We start from the raw sequence: 19,832 nt of genomic DNA, 5'->3' as shown, positions 1-19,832 counted from the left end.
CCCGAGAGGCCAGTAGAAGACGGGCCGAGCACCCTTCCCAGCTGGGTGTGGTGCAGCTTCTTAAGTGGACTCCAATGTGTGAATAGCCCAAGACAAGATCAGCAGAAGTTTCCCAAAATACCCCCAAGATGAGCCTGGGGGTCAATGAAGAGTCCCAGAGTGCTAAACCCGGCTCCTGTGGCTCCATACGCCCTGAGACCCACTGATCCCTGTAGCCAACAGCTGTGGTCCCCAACAAGGCCCCCGATGTTGACTTTGGGCCCTGCCTGCTTCACACAAGCCTGGGGCTCCCCCAGTACTCCCCTTTCAGCTGCTATAAGCGCTGTCCCACTGCGCCCACAAATGGGGTCTGCCCTGGGCAGACATGAGGGTGGCCCAAGGGAGCCCGGGGGCCAGGCAGCGGGCAGGGGTGCCTTCTCTTGGCCTGACTGCCTGAAGCATCCGGTGAGCAGGATGGGTTCTATTCTAGGCCCTGGAGCTCTGAGCAGACATGTTTTCAATGCCCACAAGTGGAAGGGGGTGTCAGGAGTGCTTCTCAAAGGGGGGGCCTTGCAAAGAGGCCCTTGTGCATCACTTTCACTCAGCCACCTGGAGACCAGCAGTTCCCAGGGATGGGCCTGGAAAACCCCAGCAGTCCCCTTGCCCGGCCTTAGTGGTCATCTCTAAAGAGGGGGGGGACTATCCCGCCTCCCTCTTGCCCCACATTAACTAGAAAAGGGCACAAAAACTCGGGGCTTGGGGGTGGGGTTGTACCGCCTCACTCAGGCAGGGAAAGGAGCTTTGCCCACCTGGCCGGGACCCCCAACCCAAGATTGTGAATCCACCTCCCTGGTGAAGTCGCAACAGTGTCACAAACGAATTCGCACCTTCCTCCACCCGCGGAATTCCTCGGACGGGGCCTTCTAGGTGCCTGGCTGTGCTGCTCAGGGCATCTCCCGCTTCGGGACGCCTCCCACGAAGCGCGGCCCCGGATTCCCGGGGGGTGGATCCGGTGGGGTCATTTGGGGGGACGGAAGCGCCAGGCCGATCGGAGGGCAGAGATGGGGCGGCAGCGGGGGAGGCCGCGGGACGGTCCCCGCAAAGCTGGGAAGGGGCGAGGAGGAGACTCGGGCGCTACGGGGCTGCCCGTCGCTTCCCGGTTCGGGAGGGGGGCGGGGGGCTCCGGAACCCCCCCCCAAGCAGCCCCTTCCCGGGGCTAGTGGGCTCCGGCTCCATCATCCCAAGGCGGCCAAAGGCGCGCGGGCCACCCGGAGTCCCAGGATGGGCGCGGCGGAGGGCGGGCGGGCGGGCGCCGGGCGCTCTGTACGCGCTCAGAGGCGGCCTCCGGCCAGGGCAGCAGCGTGGGGCGCGGGCAGGAAGCGGCGGCCGGAGCGGGAGGCGGCCCCGGCGAGCGGGCAGGCGGAAGGGGAGGGCCGGCGAGGGAGGAGCGAGCCAGCAGCCAGGCAGGCGGAGGAGGAGGAGGAGAGCTGTGCGCGGCGGGGCTGCAGCCGGAGCCCGCGCGGCCCTGAACTTTGCGCCGCCGCCGCCGCGATGCGCTGAGAGCGGCCGGCCGGGAGCCCCATCGCCGCCCGTCCCGCCATGGGCGCCCGGGACGAGCCGCCGCCGCCTCCCCGCCCGGCGCCCCCGGACCCGCCGCGCTGCTAGGCGCCCTACTCGGCCGGCCGTCGGCGGGGAAGCGGCGGGGCGGCGCCGGGGCTCGCCCGGCCAACTTCGGCAGGGGCCGCGCCCGCCAGCCCACCCGGCGCCCCCAGCCGCCCCGGCCCAACTTTGGCTCGCCGCCCGGCCGGGACCCCTCGCCGCCCGGCCCCGGGAGAGCCCGCCCGGCGCGGGAGCAGGAGCAGGAGCGCGGCGGCCGGAGAGTCCCCCGCGCCCGCCCGGCCCCGCTCCGCCGGCCTCGGCCCGCCCCGCCCCGGCGCCCCCCGGCCGCGCCCCGGCCGCTATGGCCATGGTGACCGGGGGCTGGGGCGAGGCGGCGGGCGGCGGCGGCGGCGGCGAGAGCAACGGCCTGGAGAAGGGCTACCCCCGGCCCGCAGAGGACGACTCGGCCTCCCCGCCTGGCGACCCGGAGCGCGGCGGGGGCCTGGAGGAGGAGAGGGCGGGGGCGGCGCCCGTGGACTGCGTGGTCTGCGGGGACAAGTCGAGCGGGAAGCACTACGGCGTCTTCACCTGCGAAGGCTGCAAGAGCTTCTTCAAGCGCAGCATCCGCCGCAACCTCAGCTACACCTGCAGGTGCGCGGGGGGGAGGGAGGGAGGGAGGGAGGGATCGGTCTGCCCCCCCCCCGCCTTCCGCTCAGGCCGCGCCGCTGGGAAGGGGGCCGGGGAGGCGAGGGCCTCTGCAGCGGCTGCGGGGCCGGAAAAGGCCGCCCCCCCCCCCCGCCCTGCCCGGTCGGCCTGGAGAGGAGCGGGGGCTGCGGCGGAGGCCGGTCTCGTGGGGAGCCGGGCAGGAGGGGCAGCCGGCCACCCTCGCGCCTCCCTTTTCGGCTCCCTTGGCTGGGCTGCTGCGGGAGTTTTGCCCGGCGGGGCGGCCCTTCCCTTCCCGGGGGCCGCTTGCTCGCGGATGGAGGGCCGGGCCGACGGGGGCGAGGCAGCCCCCCAGGAATGGCCGGTCTTCAGCGGGGGACGCCCGGGCGGCTTCGCGGCGGGAGCTCCGGAGCGGAGATCCCGGCGCCAGCGACCCCCGGGGCCCCGCGACGCCCCCTTCGTCTCCCCGGCGCTGGGTCGGCTGTGCCCGGAGCTGCAGGTGCTTCGCCCGCCCGCACCTGCCGCCCGGCTGGGCCACGTGGAGCTGCTTGTGCGGCAGGTCGCGTGGGGGTCCCGGCTGCCTCCGTGGCACCCCCGGGCCCCTTCCCACCTGATGCCACGTGGGGCTCAAGGCGGGGGTGGGAAGGATCCCTGCTGGGCCCAAGGAGGGGCCTTGATTGCTCTGTGGCCCTTGGGGGTGGGGTGGGGGGCAGGGGGAGGGGCACCAGCTGGCTTCCTTTGCCAACCCAGCCTGGAAGAAAGGGAGAAGCCCAGCTGGGGGGTTTGACTGGGGCAGGACTCTGGATGGGAAACAGGACCTGCGGTTTTGGGGAGCAGCGAGCAGGGCAGTTCAGGGGCTTCTGTCTTAGATGGCCAAAATTGGGCCACATTGTCTCCCAGCTGCTCCCCCCAAGGATTCCTGGGGAGGTGGGAGGAATCTAGCTGGAATCTCCCCTCTCAATCTTCTCCCCTCTCAATCTTCTCCCCAGGTTGAGAAAGAGACAAGGGGGGGGGGGTTTCTTCCCATCTAAGGCTGGGTTTCTGGATGTCTGGGGTCAGGTAGAGAAATCACACCCCCTGCCCAGCATCACCCAAAAGAGACCCTTTTCCCAAAGCTGGGGTCCTCAGAGGTTTCTGAGAGCCTTACCACAATGTAATTGCAGATCAAACTCTTGTGGTGAAGCTAAGGCGCTAGTTCTCATTATGCATGGGAAGCAGTTTTCTCCTTTGTTTCCCCAAAAGCCTTTTCATGCTCTCTGACCAAGGAGGGTGTGTGTGTGTGTGTGTGTGTTGGCATGGCCAAGACCAGATAGATTTCTGAGAGCTGATTGGCACTGGATTGTCAGTGATTGTCTACCTCCTCCAAGTTTCCGTACCTCATGGTGTGAGTCTCAAAAGGGAGAAGAAGCCGCCTCCAAAGCAGCTGCGCACACACTGCACCAAGCAGGAGGGGGACTTTCCTTACTTGGAGAGGGTGGGGGCCATACTGGATGCCCCAGTGGTCAGCAGGGAGCCCCCTCCCCCACTCTAATGGACTGGACCTTTGTAGGTGAATTAATAGGAAGGGCCCCTGTTGGCATCAGGGCCATGGGGCCCCAATCTGTCCTACCCTCTCGGCCTCGGTGCTGCTTCCTGCCACATGGAAGGACCACTGACCCACCTGGTCAATTCGTGGCTCCTCTTTTTTTTTTGAATGCTTTTTTTTATTTTTTTAGACAAACATACATAAAAACATCTTCAATACAAATACAAGCAGTGTGTCGGTTGGTTGATTACAAATCTTTTGTGCAGTTTCACCAAATTCATCTTTTAATTTATCTAATTTCACATTTTACCAATCTAATATATATCCAATTGTTTTAGTCCATTATTCATTTGTTTAACTATACGTATTTCTTCCCTCACTTCATACAAAATTTCTAAATTTTGAATTAATTGTATTACATCGTTTGTTTCATCTTCTTAAATCAAACCGCTGATATTACTTTTTATTTTATATATTTAACAATTCTTACATTATAAAAACCTCTATCAAACTTTTTTTTTTATTTGCATTTATATCCTACCCTTCTCCGAAGACTCAGGGCGGCTTACACTATGTCAAGCAAACTTGAGTTAACATGTATTTTTTTTAATTCGTGGGTCCTCTTGAGTGGGTTATGTGACACCCAAGAGGGAAGTTGTGGCACGGAGGCCCGTCTGCCCGGTGGCTGCTTTCAGCACTTGAATACCTGCATTTCTGCCATGCCCCTGCCCCTCCAGAGCCCCCCTTGCCTCCTGAAAAGTGGGGCAGACCTTCTCAGGAACCCCGAACCCTGTGCCACTGCTGGGCGGCTTCCCTTCCCTGACTGTAAGATGCTAGTCCTCATGAGACAGGGCTCAGCCTGAATGGTTGGTCTGTCTGCCTGGCCTTTCCAAGGGTGCTGCTGCTTTGCCCTGGTCTTGCCCCCTCCCTCTCCGGCAGTGGTGGGATTCAGCCAGTTCGCACCACTTCCGGGAGAACCAGTGGTTAATTTTGTGAACAATTTGGAAAACTGGTTATTGGAAGAAATCATTAGGGCAGAGAACCAGTTTTTAAATTACTTGAATCCCACCGGATGGTCCTTTGCTAAGGCCTAGTCAGTCTCCTGGGGGAATGGCCTGTTTTCCTCCGGGGGGGGGGCAGGTCAGGGCCCAAGGAAGGGGAGAGAAGGAGAACAGTTTCAGAGTCAAAAGTTCTCCAGATGCCCCTCAGCTTGGCAGCTTTCCTCGTGGGCACTTATGGCCCCCTCCAACAGAAGGCAATTGGCACATTTCTCCAGCTGGGCTGTTTTCAGGGCAGGGGGCCTGCTAGGAACCCCCACTTCTCTCTCTCAACTTGCTTTCTGGGGGGCTCTGGAAGGCCCTCCTGGCCATGCTTGGCTCACCCAGAATTTGCCAATCTTTTGTGCCTCCTTGTCTGGGCCTGACCAGCGGGCAGCATCCAGGCCGATGCCCAGCCTGGGTTGCAGTCACAAAACACAAAGCAGCCAAGCGGAGGTTCCTTTGGCCCAATCTCTGCCTGGGGAAGGAAGGTTTCAAGAAAAAGGGATGCAGAAGAACAGCTTCTCCCCCACTCCATATCCTTTGGGGGAGGGGCACTGCAGAAGGATGGGACTTTTAGATTTGGGGGGGGTGTCTGTGCTAATTCCCCCCCTCCTGGTATCCTATCTGAGTGCCATCCAAGCTGGGCTTCCCAAGCCAGCCAGCATCTTCTGCATCTCATTTTCCTGAAAAACCCACTCCTCCAGATGGAAACAGTGGGGGGGGGGCCACATAGGTGGGAAAGGGAGGTCCTGGGGAGGGGCTTTGGGCCCCTTCCCTCCCCAAAGGTGTGACAATCCGCCAAATTTCAAACGCAGCTGTCTGGCTTGCTTTTTTTGCCGTATCCCTTCTGGGCCTGGGTCTTTGCAGGGGAGGGGAGGGTGCTGGGGGGTGATGGTTGCTTTTCCCCCTCCCTCTGGCGATTCCTGCAGCCGAGCGGGACTTTTGACCTTCCTCCCAACCTGTGGATGAATCACCTGGAACTTGCAAAGTGTGTGTGTCTGTGTCTCTGGGTGTGTGTGAAGTTAGGTGATGTGTTGTGAGTTTCTTAAAATAGAGGTGTCTCCAATTCCCATGGTGGAGGGGGCTTGCTGTGCAAATTATTGAGATGCCCTGGGCGGGGCTGTTTGGGGCACGGCAGATTACACATTAACAGAGTTGGAAGGGACCTTGTAGGTCATCTAGTCCAATCCCCCCCCTCCCCCAAGCAGGAGACCCTACCTGCACCATATCTGACAAATGGCAGCCCAGTCTCCTCTTGAAAGCTTGTTGATGTGGTTTGGTCATTTGGCCAATCAGGGAAGGTGTCAAGTGGGTCCCCCCCCACACACACACCCCCGGGGATCCGTAAAATCTCACCCAGAAGTGCCTCCCTCTCTCTCACACACACACACGCACACATACGCCTGGGGGGGAGGGAGGGCTTTGATTTGCGTTTTATTCAAATCTTTTCTGGGGACCAGCAGGTGACCCTCAACTTAAAATTATGCCCAAAATTTATGATGCTGAGCGAGACGGTTGTTAAGTGAGTTTTGCTGCATTTTACAACTTTCCTGGCCACGGTTGTTAAGTGAGCCGCTGCTGCTGTTAACACTGGCCGGACGGTTGTTAAGCGGATCTGGTTTCCCCCGTGGACTTTGCTTGTCAAGGAGGTCATAAAAGGGGATCGTGTCATCCCCGGACCGTCATAAATTTTGATTGCGTGACCGAGGGAAGGTTGCAACGGTCGTAAGTGTGAAAAACGGTCCTGTTGCTTTTTTCAGTGCTGTTGTAACTTTGAATGGTCACTAAATGAACTGCCTATATACCTATGACATTCATTATATTTGAGGATATTGGTTCCATTAAATTTTTAAAAATGCTTGAGAACATACCTGCCACTCTGAGGAAGAAATATAAATACATGGAGTATGCTTGACTTGGTCCCGCAAGGGAAGGCGATGCGTTGTGGCGCCTGGAGACGGTGCCAGCCTGTTCCCGAGGGGTCACGGAAGCCCATCTGGGTCAGAGTCAAAGAGCCCCCCCCATGCCCTTCCTGCCCCTCTTATGCAGCCCCTCTTATGGGTCAGGAGGAAGGGCAGCCCCGGGACCCCCACCGGCCAGAGACGTCCCTGAGCCGCGAAGGGTCTGAAGAAACCTCCGGGCATTTATGGGCTACGTTGGCACTTGGATGCCAGCAGAGAGGGTGCCAATGGATGCTGTTGCCTCTTGGCTGTTTCTCCTTTTGGGGAGGGTCTTTGGACAGTGCAAAGCCTCCCCACCTGCTGAGCTCAGAAGCGGGCAAGGAGGCGGGAACACCCTTCGCTGAAAAGAGGCCTTTTATTGCCAGAAAAATCAGCACCCAGAGAATGAATTTATTTGCCCCACCCTTTGCACTGGGTCTCTCCTTTTCTCTGCCCTAAATCAGGCAGCTCTTGGCCAAAAGCCACATGGAAGAGTCCCCAGTTACCCGGAAGGGGCACCCTGGAGGCTGGCGAGCAGGAACAATGCAGGGCAGCCTGGCTGGGGCACCCCAGGAGTGGCCATCCACGCCCAGCTCTCTTCAAGGGCTCTGAAATGCCATTCCCCCCGACCCACACACACACACCCCGCTGGCCCCAAAGTTGTTTCTCTCCTCCCTCCGCTTAATTTAGCAAACACATCTCTCTTTCTTTCTCTTTCTTTCTCTCTTTCTCCCTCCCTCTCTTCCCCCCCCCCCTCTCCTTGCTTTAAATTTTATGACTTTCACACATGCTTAACCAGCAAAGCCTTCTTTGCCCGCATGCGCTGGAAGGGAGCTAGACTTTTCCGCCCTCTCTTCCCTGGGTGGCTCATTCCAAGCAGAGCGGCCCTTGCCCTCCTCCCTGCCCCCAGCCCGCCCCCCAATAAACCCGGCTGGGGGGCGAGGCTTGCTACCTTTTCCAGCCCAAGCTTTTCTCCTGCCCAGCTGGAGCCCGCCTGGCCTGGCGCTGGGCTGATTTGCCTATTTAAAACCCATCAACTTGCAAGTTGGGTGTTTAATTGGCTGCCCTAATGAGCTCATTAGCCCCACATGGAGGAAGGAGGGGCGCCATGGAGCTCCAGGGCTCCCCCCACCTCACCCGAAGGAGGGAAACCCGCCCCCCCCATCCCATCAGCCTCCTTTTAGCTCATTTGCCCCCCAACGGAGTCTCTCCGCCCCCTTTATTGTACTTTCCACAGAGGAGAGCCTCTTTGGGGGGGGGTTGATGGAAGGAGAGAGACCCCCACATAAGTGCTGGCAAAGGCCCAAGCCTCCCCCTGGGCTTCCCCACCATCCACTTCCCCGTGGATGTAGGTAACAACTTAAGAGCACAAATGAGCCCAAAATTTAATGTTGCTAAGCAAGACAGTCGCTAAGTGAGTTTTTATAGTATTTTTTGCCAGCATTGTTAAGTGAATCACCACAGTTGTTAGGTCAGTTCAGCTTTTTAGTTTAATTCACCTTTTTCTGTGTTGTTGTAACCTTGAACGGTTGCAAAATGAACTGTTGTAACTTACCTGTCGTAGGAGATGCTGTCGGCCCTTTAATTTGTCCCCCTTGATTTGGTTTCCCCCCCCCCCCCAGAATTGTGCCACCTCATCTTTCTCTGTCGGGGGAGGGGGGGTTGTTGCCCAGACCATAATAGCTGGCCAAGCAGCTCCTCCCCCTGAACCTGTGCTCAAGGTCCTCCTGCTGGAAAGGCTCTTGACCCTCTTTGGGAGAGGGGGGTGCTCAGAGCGTGGAGCCGCCCGGAGGCAGGCATCTTCCTTACCCCACACACCCCACAGCTGGGCCCACACAGGTGGTCCTCTGGGGCTTTCCAGAACCGCAGGAGTTCTGCAGTGGGGGGTGGGGGGAGCAATATGCAGGTGCTGGCTCAGCATCCTGGCACTCCGAAGCCCCTGGTGCTCTGCCCACCCAGGCCTTGCCAGGCCTTCTGGGGTGCCGGGAGACACCAGGAACGCCACAGTTCCTTTGAGGGGGGGGGTAGAATAGAACAGAAAATAAGAATAGAGTAGAGCAGATTCTGATTATTGAGAACAGAAGAGGAAGAAGAAGAAGAGGCGCTGGAAGGGACCTTGGAGGTCTTCTAGTCCAGCCCCCTACCCAAGCAGGAGAACCTATACCATTTCAGACAAGTGACTGTCTAGAGTCTAGACTCTTTTGGGGGGAGGGGTTGTTGTGATGTACAAATGCCAGGTAGGGGTTAGCTGTAAAGGAGGGGGGGGGGGCGCCTTGTTTGCTTGCCAGGAATGGCTGGAGGACTGGGGGATGGGACTGGAGGTGGAGTCCCTCCCCCACACACCCTCCCCATTGTGGGCTTTCATTTGGGGAGCATCTCAGCCGGCTCTTCTGTGGGCCCCCTCCTCTTGCACCCCTTAACGTGGGTCATTAACAGAACATATGGGGTGCCTCTGGTGGGGCCCCTCAAGGCCTCCCCGAGACCCTCTGTGCTCAGCCTAGTCCAGCCCTTTTAATGCCCTCGGGGTCCTCAAACAGCTGGGGGCTGGGCGGAAAAGATGGTTTCTACGGGGGGGGTGTGAATGGGGGGGGCAGTTTCAAGCCGGGTCGTGGCTGGGGGAGGGTAAGGGTCCAGAGTGCGGGTTCTGCTCTCCTAGCCCTCCTCCCCCCTGTGCACAGCTCGGGCATTTAGTCCTTGCCTTACAACCCTTCACTTAGTGACCATTCAGATTTGCAACAGTGACTTAAGACCCTTTTTCATGCTTACGACTCTTGCAGCATCCTCAGCAAGCTCAGCAACTGACTCATACTTATGACGGTCGCAGTGTCCCGGGGTCACGTGACCCCCTTTTGTGATCTGACGAGTCAAAGGTGGGGGGAGCCCGATTCACTTAAAACTGTGTTACTAACTCAACAACTGCAGTGACTCACTTAACAATGCTGGAAAAAGATTGTAAAATGGGTTTGAAACTCACATAATGACTGTCTTGCTTAGCAACATAACTTTTGGGTTCAGCTGTGGTCGTAAGATGAGGACTGCCTGTATTTGGCCCAGCAAGGATGAGGGTTGGAATTTAAGATTAGGCCTATTTTCAGTATTAGGATGGGAGGCCACCAGGTGATCCCAGGGTGGTAGGGAAGAACGAAAGGCAGAGGAAGCCCCCCTGGGGGGGGAGGGGGTAAAAGGGAGACCCCTTTGGGGTCACCAGGCAGGAGATGATCCCTGCTTGAAGCTCAGTCGGTCTTCTCCGTTTCTGTCTGATGCTCCACTTGGGGGCCTTTTGGGGGGGAGGGTCTCGTGGTGCTAGACTTGCACCCAGGTAGCCCCTCCTCTGTGGGTGGTCGGCCTTGCAGCCCCCATGGAGCCCCTCTGCCACAGACGGGGTCCCTCAAGAGAAGGGAAGGGAGGGGCCGAAGGCCAACTATGCATGGGGGGGTGTCCCGATGAGGGGCAGCCAAAGGGAATGTGGGGAGAAGACCCCCATGGGGGTCTTGAAGGGGGCTGAACCGGTGTCTGCCGACCCAGAGTTTGTGCACATTGGTTGCCCCTCCCGAGGGGGTGGCTGGTGGGCCCACCTTGGGTCAACAGCAGCTTCCTGGCCCCAGGCAGCCCCACGCCTGGCCCGGCCCTCCAACAAACTTTGCAAGGGGCCCGAGAGATGCAGAGAACGAGTCTGGCCTGACTGCAGAGCCCTACCCACCCAGGACCCCCCTCCGCCTTCCTCCCCACTCCCCTCCCACACTCCTCCTGCCCCATAGCCCTTCCCCCACTGCTGCTGCCTGGCCAAAGGGAGGAAATTGCTGGAATTCCTCCTTGCTCATGTGTGCCTTGTGGGGCGGGAGGGGGGGCATGGCTTTGGAGCAGGGAGGTCACCGGTTTGGGAGGGGCAGATCCTAATCCCCCCTGGCGGCCACCACCCCCCCCAGCGGTCACGGCCTCCTCCTCTGGATTGCAACCAGAACCAGGAGAGGCCCTGAGGCTTTGTTAATCTTAGTTTAGGCTGCCCTTCCGCTCCTTCATCCCACATCCCTGCCCCCTAAGTGGAGGGGTCAGCTGGCCGGCCCCCTTTGCACCCTTGGGAGCTTGGGCAGATGAGACGTGGACCATTGTGGGGCTGGGTCTCCTGCCTGGTGATTGCTCTGGCCAAGGCCACCTCCTCCCCACTTTCTTTCCCAGCGATGGGCATTGTAGTCCCTCAGCTGACCACCAAGCATCGCCAGCAATGGCATTTGGGGGGGAGTTGCTCCCTTTGCCCCCTCCAGGCCTTTTTCAGCACTGGCGTAAGGAAGGTCCATCTAGCTGGATGCTCTCTAGGTATCCCCTGTCCAAATCCTGCTCAGCCGGGTCGACGGTCTGGCTGCAACCCCCATCTAACTCAGCCCCTTTGGGCTCAAGGCCCATCCCCAGTGGAAGTTTGGGCTGGGCTGGGGGCTGGCAACAAAAGTCCCCCATTTTGATAGTTTTGGGGGAGATGCAGGGCTGAAGGGCTTTGGGTCAGAGGAGGCCCTGGCCAGCAGGGGGGCTGCAACCCCCCACCCAGATTGGGGGGGGCAGCTGGGATGCTGACCTGCTAAAGAGCTTCAGACTAGTCCTGGTTATTGATTGATGGCATCTAAAGCCCACCCCCTCACTGTCTCAGCCGGGGCTCCTCCAAATTGAGCAGTTTTAAGGCTGGGGGACTTCAGCCTAACTGACTGGGGGATTTTGGGAGTTGAAGTCCACCAGTCTTAAAGTTGTCCAGCTTGGACATCACCAGTCTAAGCAGCTCCCCTGGGAAAATGTGAGGGTTTAGGGAAGTGGGGGTGTGTGTGATCCTTCCTGGCCTTGAAACTCCAGGCCCCATGGTGCTCTGTTGGAAGGAGAGGCAGCCCCCAGGAGAGGCTTAGCTTTTGAGCTGTGGCAAAGTGTTTGGAACCCAGGGCTTCTCCTGGGAAAGGGGCAGGGCCTCCCCTCCCTCCCTCCCTCCCTCCGCTTCCCTCCCTTCTTTCCTTCCCATCCATCTGTCCATCCTTCCATTCCGGTCCTGTCCTGCCAGCACTCGATGGTTCTGCTGTGTTTGGGCGTTAACAGAATTCCAGAGCTGGAAGGGGCCTTGGAGGTCATCTAGTCCAGCCTCTGCTCAGGCAGGAGACCCTCGACCACTCCGTCCAGTCTCTTCTTGAAACTGAGCCGCCACCCTTTGTGTGTGTGGGGGGGGAGCCCCTCCTTGTGAAGGGGTGTTGAAGCCGCTTCTCTTCTGTCCCTCCGCAGATCCAACCGGGACTGCCAGATCGACCAACATCACCGCAACCAATGCCAATATTGCCGGCTGAAGAAGTGCTTCCGTGTCGGTATGAGGAAAGAAGGTGAGGCCAGCCAGTGGGGGGGCGCTCTGGGGGGCTCACAGGCAGGCGTGGGGGGGGGGACGGACTTCCCCAGGGAACTGAAGCCAGAAGGAGTATTGGGGGGGGATCAGGGCCAAAGGTTGTCTGGCACCAGGCAGAGCCACGCTGGATGCTAGAGACACCTCCCCCCCCCTGTCATCCTCCCCCACGAGGATACCCAATTGGGATAACTCCCCACCCAGAGGGGCTCCCTGGTGAAGATGCAGTTCCAGCCCCTGCCAGCAGAGGGGACTGCCTCAGGAGATGTGCCCCCATGGGTATCTGCAGAGTTGCAGTAAAGTGGGGAGGGGTCTCAGGCACTGATTGGATTTCCAACCTCTTCATGGGCCCTTTCTGGTTCTCCAGCTCAGGGTGGAATCTGGGTGGGGGAACGAGGACTGCAAAGGTCCCTCCCGGTGGTGGGTTTCAAATTTTTTTACTACAGCTTCTGTGGGCGTGGCTTGGTGGGCGTGGCAGGGGAAAGTTACTGCAAAATCCCCATTTCCTCCTGACCAGCTGGGACTCAGGAGGTAGAGAATAGATGGGGGCGGGGCCAGTCAGAGGTGGTATTTACCTGCTGAAACCCACCTCTGGTCCCTGCCCAGCTGAACTGCCTCCCCCACAATGTTCCCACCCCCACCCCAACATCGCAGAGGAGCACCCGGCCGCTGAGCGCAAGAGGAGCTGGCGCCAACCGGGCAGCCCAACCTCCCGCCTTTGCTCCTTGGACAAGTTGGGGCAGGCCTCCCCCCACTTCCCCCCCCCCCCCCACTGCCCTCCGGGAATGAAGTCAGACTGGCTGAGAAGTTCCCAGGCAGCCTCTCCTGGTGGGGGTGGGGGCTGGAGGAGACCCTCCCCTCCTTGCTGCAGGAGAGCGGCTGCTGGATCAGTTGTCCCATGGCAAGAGAGAGCTGGTGCCCAGATAGATGCCCTCGCCAGGCCGGGCCTCTGCTGCAGCCAGCATCTGCCTAGAGGACAGTGCCCCGTTCGCTGTGGGCCCCCTCACTGCACCCAGATTGCACTGCAATCCGCCCCAGATCTTGGGGGGCAGTAGGGGGGCAGCTGCCCTCTGCCTGAAACTCAGCTTGATGATGATGAAGGGGTGGGGGGAGAGAGAGAGTCTACAGACTGACCCCCCTTCCTTCCCACTGCTGCTGGGACCCCTTGGTGAGGGATTGGATGGGGGTCTGGGTTAACTGGGGCAGTTGCAGCTCAGGGTGGAGAGTCAGTGGGACAGTGTGGCCCCTAAGAGATGTTTTGGAGCCCTGGATTTGATGCCCAGCGTCAACCGGGAAGTGCCAGTGAAGTGGTTGATGTCCCGTCAGTGCCTGGGTCATTTCTTTCGATGCTGCCCCTGAGTTTGCCCACAGCCCCCCCCCCCGCCCCCCCCCCAGGGGCCACTAGGTTGCAGAAGAGAATTCCAAAGCAGAGAGGGGGAACTTCTCATAGAGCCTCCTTGCTTAGGAGCACTATACCTTTGAGGACCAAGGGGCAGGAGGGGGGTGGCACTAGGGCACGGTTCAGAGAGGGGGCAGGGAAGTGCCCGGCTCTGCCAGGGAAGGACCGGTTGAGCAGGCCTGCCAGGAGGGCACGGCACCTGCGGGGCTGGGGCGGGGAGGGGGCTCACGTGACCCAGCCAGGGCAGAGGTCACAGCTGGAAAATGAGGCCAGAGGTGGGGAAAGGCGCCAGGTGGCCTCGGGCCTTGGCACCTTTCCTGGGCAAGCAGCAGCAGGCTCTCTCCTTCGGATGCCAAACTGGGGCCAAAGGGCACCTTCTCAGCTGCCGAAGCCACCTTGATGGGAGTGGGGGAGGGTCCACCCACACCTTGACCCGCCCTCTCCCTTGTTTCCTCCGCACAGCCGTCCAGAGGGGCCGTATCCCCCCCAGCCACGCCAGCGCCAGCCCCAATGCGGTGCAGAGCGGGGACTACTACAACGGGCAGCCGGTCTCGGAGCTGATCTCGCAGCTGCTGCGGGCTGAGCCCTACCCCAGCGCCCGCTTCAGCTCCCAGTACGCCCAGCAGGGCAGCGTGATGGGCATCGACAACATCTGTGAGCTGGCCGCCCGGCTGCTCTTCAGCACGGTGGAGTGGGCGCGCAACATCCCCTTCTTCCCTGAGCTGCCCGTCTCGGACCAGGTGGCCCTGCTGCGGCTGAGCTGGAGCGAGCTCTTCGTGCTCAACGCCGCCCAGTCCGCGCTGCCCCTCCACATGGCGCCCCTGCTGGCCGCCGCCGGTTTCCACGCCGCCCCCATGTCCGCCGACCGGGTGGTCTCCTTCATGGACCAGATCCGTATCTTCCAGGACCAGGTGGAGAAGCTCAGCCGGCTGCAGGTGGACTCGGCCGAGTTCAGCTGCCTCAAGGCCATCGCCCTCTTCACGCCAGGTTAGCCCCGGGGCATCGGGAGGGCGCCCTGCGGGGGGTGTCTGGGCATGCACATGCGTGTGTGGGTGTGTGAGAGAGAGAAGGCCGGAGAGACGGTGCCGCCCTTGCCGGACTCTGCGCTCTCCCAGCACAGCTAGTCCTCGACTTATGACCGCCATTGTGCCCCAAATTTCTGTGGCTTATTTTACGACCTTTTTTGAAGTGGGCTTCCCCCATCGAGTTCACTTTTTGGAAGGTCGCAAAAGGGGCTTGCAGGACCCCGGAAGGCTGCGACTGTCACAACTATTGAATCAGTTGCCAAGGGTCTGAATTTTGATCACCCGGCTACGGGGTCAAAAAGTGTGAACAACGGTCATAAGTCTCATTTTTCAGTGCCGTTGAACGGTCACTAAATGAACTGTTGTAAATCGAGGACTATCTGGGAGCTAGCTTGGCTCGGGCTGTCTGGGCCTTATGCAGATTCAGTATGGGATCCTCCCCCCGCCCCCCTTTGGGGCAGGTTAATATTGAAAATCCTTGACTTACGACCCTAACAAAGTGCACCCATAACACCTGTAAAGCAGATCACCCCGTGACTTTTCGGGTTTTACTACACCCATTTTGCGACGGTCATTAAGCCAACCCATGGATTGTTATGGGGTGTTATTGCCAAAAAGAACCTGGAAGAAAATGCAGATTTTCAGCAGAAACTGATTCGCCGCCATGTGACTGGGACGTGGCCAACGTCCATCGATGTCAGATGGTTGCCGGCCCCCAAAATGTGATCCCACCAGGGGAGGGCATTGGAGGCTTGGAACTGGGTCATTGGCACCTTTTGGGAGAAGTCGTTCTGTCCGTCCCAAGCCAAGGACTGTCCTATCTTCTCTCCCAGCCCAAGGCTGCCTGTCCAGAGGAGCCCCCTCCTGCAGGGCCTGGTGGGGTCGCAGCCCCTTCCCCCTCGGCTCCTTCACTCGGCCAGGACTGGCATTGGTCATACTTGGCACTGGAGGGCAGAGGCTGGGCAGGGCCCCCTTGTGCTGGCCGGGAAGGGTCTGCCTTGGCCTCTGGTGAGGAAGAGGAAGCTGAGAAGGGCAGGCAGGCTGTCCTCCAGGAGGAGTGCGGGTATTCCTTTAATTATGACCACAATGATGGTCGTAAAGCAAGTCACTTTATCAGTCAGCAGGAGCCTGGGCAGGGCAAATTTGAGGTGGGGATGATCAAAAGCCTGGAGACAAACATGAAGGACGGTTGCAAGAATTAAGTTTGGCTAGAGAAAAGGAGGACGGGGGATGGACAGACGGACGGACGGACAACACACGATAGCAGCTTTCCAATATATAAGGGGCTGCCCCAAAGAAGAGGGGGGTCAACCTCTTTTCCAAAGCACCTGAAAGCAGGAGAAGAAGCAACCGATGGAAACTAATCAGAGAGACAGAGAAACAACCTGGAATGAAGGAGAAACTTCCTAACAGTGAGGACGATTAACCAGTGGAACAGTTTGCCACCAGACCTTGTGGATGCTCCAACACTGGAGGTTTTAAAAAGAGACTGGACAGCCACTTGTCTAACCCTAACCCAGCTCTATTCTGATTGATTAATTGATTGATTGATTGATTGATTGATTGATTGGAGAAGCCAAAACTGAGTTCTAAGGTCCGGTTCTAAGAAAGAGAAGCCTCAATCTGGCGCTGAAGCTTCATTTTTCAATTTTGCATTTTGGTTTAGTTGAAACTAAATAAGGATGTGCATTGGGGTGGGGAGCTTCTTTGGGCTTCCTCATCCCCCCATTCCCAGCCTTGGATTTGTTGGGGCGGGGGGAGGGAACGGGGTGTGCAACAGTGACACCCTGTGGCCAAAGAGAGGTGATGCTCCAAGGGCTTCTGCAAAGGCTGAGAAGGTTGCAAAGGTTTGGGGGCTTCTCAGATGTCTTTTCCAGCCCCCCCCACCCCCACCCAACTGCTCTTCAGGCAAAGGGAGGGGCAGCTCTAGGAAGGATTCCTGGCTTTGTCTTGGCATCTTCCTGGGCCCTCCTGCTAATTCTGGTTCTCTCACCATCAGTTGCCAGCAGGGTGCAGCGTACTGGAAGTGGGGAGAGCAAAGGCAGCCCTGGGGGGCACCCTGCCTTGGCTGCCGGCTGCCCCTTTGATCACCCCTTCCTAAAGGCTATTTTCCTGCTCCATGGGAGGCTTTTGGGGAACTGGAGCAAAGGGGGGCTGCCTTCCCTGGCAACCACGACAGTAACCAGCCCTCCTGCAGCTGCTTTGCTGGGCACCCTCATTGGCAGAGGCAGCTGGCACTGCCCCCCCCCCCATCCCACTTTGCTCTTCCCAGCCCAAGAAGGCAGCCATGGTGCCAATACCATTCAAAAAGTCCCGGTGGCTGAGCTGCTTGGATTGCCCTTTTTCTCCGGTAGGATATTGTGTGTGTAACTCTCAGTCGTGCCAGCGCCTAAGGCAGGCCTGATCCGGCCTGGCTCTCTGGCACGATCGGGAGGCAAGGGGGCGCCCAGGTGGAGTCAGAAGCCCCCCACTGTATCCAGAAAGGCTATCAAGGCCGATCTCTCCGTTGGGAATTCAAGCAATAAAGGAGAATATTTGTAGCTCTGGGGGGAATTGGTGTCCCTGGTGCTCCCTGAGCTTAGTGGTTTTCTTTATCCACCTAGGTAACATCATCTGTGCTAGAAGGGAGTGGATTTACATAAACAAAACGCCACTCCTTAGTAGCGCTGATGTTGTTACCTAGTTGGATCATGAAACGTCTGCAAGAAAACGAGCATCAAGAACCCCACAGTTCTCCTCCTCCTCTCCACAAACCCCCTTCCCTTCTAGCACTAATGATGTTACCTAGTTGGGTCATGAAATGTGTGCGGCAAAACCGCCAAAATCCGGGAGCACCCAGGACCCCTGAGTATTCAACCTTCTGCAAAGGGACCATGAGGACTAGAATGAGAGCCGGAAGCCCGCTGCAGAGGGAGCAAATTGGGGCTGGGGGCTCACTTCTTCCTCTTTCCTGCAGACGCCTGTGGCCTCTCAGACCCGGCCCACGTGGAGAGCCTCCAGGAGAAGGCGCAGGTGGCGCTGACGGAGTACGTCCGCTCCCAGTACCCCTCCCAGCCCCAGCGCTTCGGCCGGCTGCTCCTGCGGCTCCCTGCACTGCGGGCCGTCCCGGCCTCCCTCATCTCACAGCTGTTCTTCATGCGCCTGGTGGGGAAGACGCCCATCGAGACCCTCATTCGGGACATGTTGCTCTCCGGCAGCTCCTTCAATTGGCCCTACGGGACGGGGCAGTGAGCCCGGACAGGCGGCTGGACGCTGAGCCCGGATGTCCGTTTGCAGCCACCCCTCCCTCCGGCCCTGACCGAGACTTTGGAGGAGGGGCAGTTTGGCTTTTTTGGGACCCCTTTGGGAGGAGTGAGGCTGGAGAGCCCCCCATCTGTGGCTGAGAATGAAGCTCACCCCCCAATGCCAAGAGAGACCCAAGGTGGGACCGCTTGGCTTCGTCTGTTTCTCCTGGGTTGCACGCCAGCCGTCTCTGTGCCACATGAAGCTGGAGGAGGAAGAGGAAGGAGGAGGCCTGAGGGGTTGGGGGGGGGGCTCTGGACCCCTCCCCCTCCTGGTTGGTTCTTCCCAGCATTCGCATCAGCATCTTGAAAGGGGTCAGGAGAAGATCTGCCACATTTCTAACCCCCCCTCATTTCTGCCCTCCGGTGTGGGGGACGAGGAGGGTCCCCAAACAGGTGGGCAAGTTGAGAGTGCTTGAAAAGGCCCCCTTGGAAGTGGGGGGAGGGGGACAGCTGGCTTACAGCTCCCCTTTTGCAGCTGCAAAGGGCCCTTTTAAGGAGGGGCCCCGTCCTGCCCCATTTGGCATGGTTTCCTCATGCAGTTTCTCCACACACACACCCAGGACCGCCATCAAAGATTGCCCTCCCGAGGAAGCCCCAAGGCTTTGTCTGAATGCTCCCAGGGCAAATGTGTGTGTGTGGGGGCTGCCCTTCTGTGTTGGGCCTGGCATTCGGCTCTGGGCAGCTGGCGGCATCAGCTGAATTGTGGCCCCTGCATTACAGAGTTTGGGGCCCTTGTGAAGCGGGCTGCAGAGAGAGGCGGGGAGTGTCCTGGCATGTGCCCGACCTGGATCTTGGCCTTCCCCAGCAGTGCTCCTCCCTCTCCCAGGGGGCCTGTGCCCCTTTGGGCAGGGACAGCCTCTACCTGGGCAAATCCCCCTGAAGAAACCCTGGTGGGAAATTGGTCCTGCCAGTTAGATGCTTGTTGCTCCTCTTCCTCGCCTCCCCCTGCCCACATTTTAATTTCTTCCTCCTCCTTTTAAAAACCCAGTGGAAATTTCCCCCCCCCCCCAAAAAAAACCACCAGGCTGTGCCAGCTCCCACGTTTGTGAAGATGCTATGCAAGAGGTTGGCCTGCATGCCCCGGCCATCCACACGTGGCCTCCCTCCTCACCCGCCCTGGTGTTCCCGTGACCTTCGCCGGAAGTCCATTCGGCAAACATCTGTTTGATCACTTTGTGGCCTTTTTTCCCCCCTCTTTTTTTTCTCTTCCCTTCTGCTTTCCCCTCTCCGTGTGTGTGTATATGACGGTGTGATGGAAATTCACCATTAAACCCGTTTTGCAGACAGAGGAAACTTGAGGCCATGAGGCCGGCTTTTCTTCAGTCGCCGAGAGTGGTGGGACTCGATCTCAGGTCTCAGAAGTCTAAAGTACCGACTGTAATCTATGCAAACTTTCTCTCTCTCTCTCTCTTTCCCCCCTCCCCTCTCCAAATTCCCGATCAAGGAAGCGCCACTTCTGTGCTTGGAATAAAAATATTTGGGTATCAGATGTGATTTATTTTAGCCTGGTTGGGCGAGTGGGGGGCAGTCCAGAGGAGAGGCGGTGAGCCCTACCAGAAGGGGGGCAGGGAGGCTGTAAGGGCCACCTTGAAAGGTGCAGGAAGTCTCCTCCCCCAGCCCTTCCCCTCCCCAAGGTTCATCTTCTGTGGGACTCCAGGGCCCACCAGCTCTGTGGAAGATGGGTTTTTCTGCTCCCCCCTTTTGTCAGTGGGTGATGGGGCCACTTGTCAAACTGGTCTGCTGGTTCTTTGGCAAAGGGGGGGGGAGGTACGGCCTTGTCCCTGAAGCTGGGTTCTGGGGGCTCCCCGGCTGCATCACCAAGAGATGGGGGGGGGCCTTTTGTGTTCCTGTTGGAAAGATGCCAGTCTCACAAAGCCTCTGGGCCCAGGACTGGCATCTTTGGGTATGGGGGGGGCCCTTCCCCACTTCCCTTAACTCCCCCCCCACACACACCAAGTCTGATCATGGCACCTGCAGCTGTGTGGCTGCTTGCTCTTCCAGGCTGATGGCACCAAT

The 19,832-nt window shown here is 59.0% G+C and overlaps 1 protein-coding gene across 1 annotated transcript; it reads left to right on the top strand.

Moving 5' to 3' along the window:
• Positions 1-1,939: 1,939 nt before the first annotated feature.
• NR2F6 (nuclear receptor subfamily 2 group F member 6) lies at positions 1,940-19,317 on the top strand. Its single transcript, XM_058163676.1, has 4 exons — positions 1,940-2,229; positions 11,997-12,091; positions 13,970-14,494; positions 17,489-19,317. The coding sequence occupies exons 1-4, from the start codon at positions 1,940-1,942 to the stop codon at positions 17,761-17,763; spliced, it is 1,185 nt and encodes a 394-aa protein (XP_058019659.1). The 3' UTR covers positions 17,764-19,317.
• Positions 19,318-19,832: the final 515 nt, after the last annotated feature.

Source organism: Ahaetulla prasina, chromosome 1 (genome assembly GCF_028640845.1).
Source record: "Ahaetulla prasina isolate Xishuangbanna chromosome 1, ASM2864084v1, whole genome shotgun sequence".
Classification (NCBI taxonomy): domain Eukaryota; kingdom Metazoa; phylum Chordata; class Lepidosauria; order Squamata; family Colubridae; genus Ahaetulla; species Ahaetulla prasina.
This window is presented reverse-complemented; position numbering and strand designations above follow the sequence as displayed.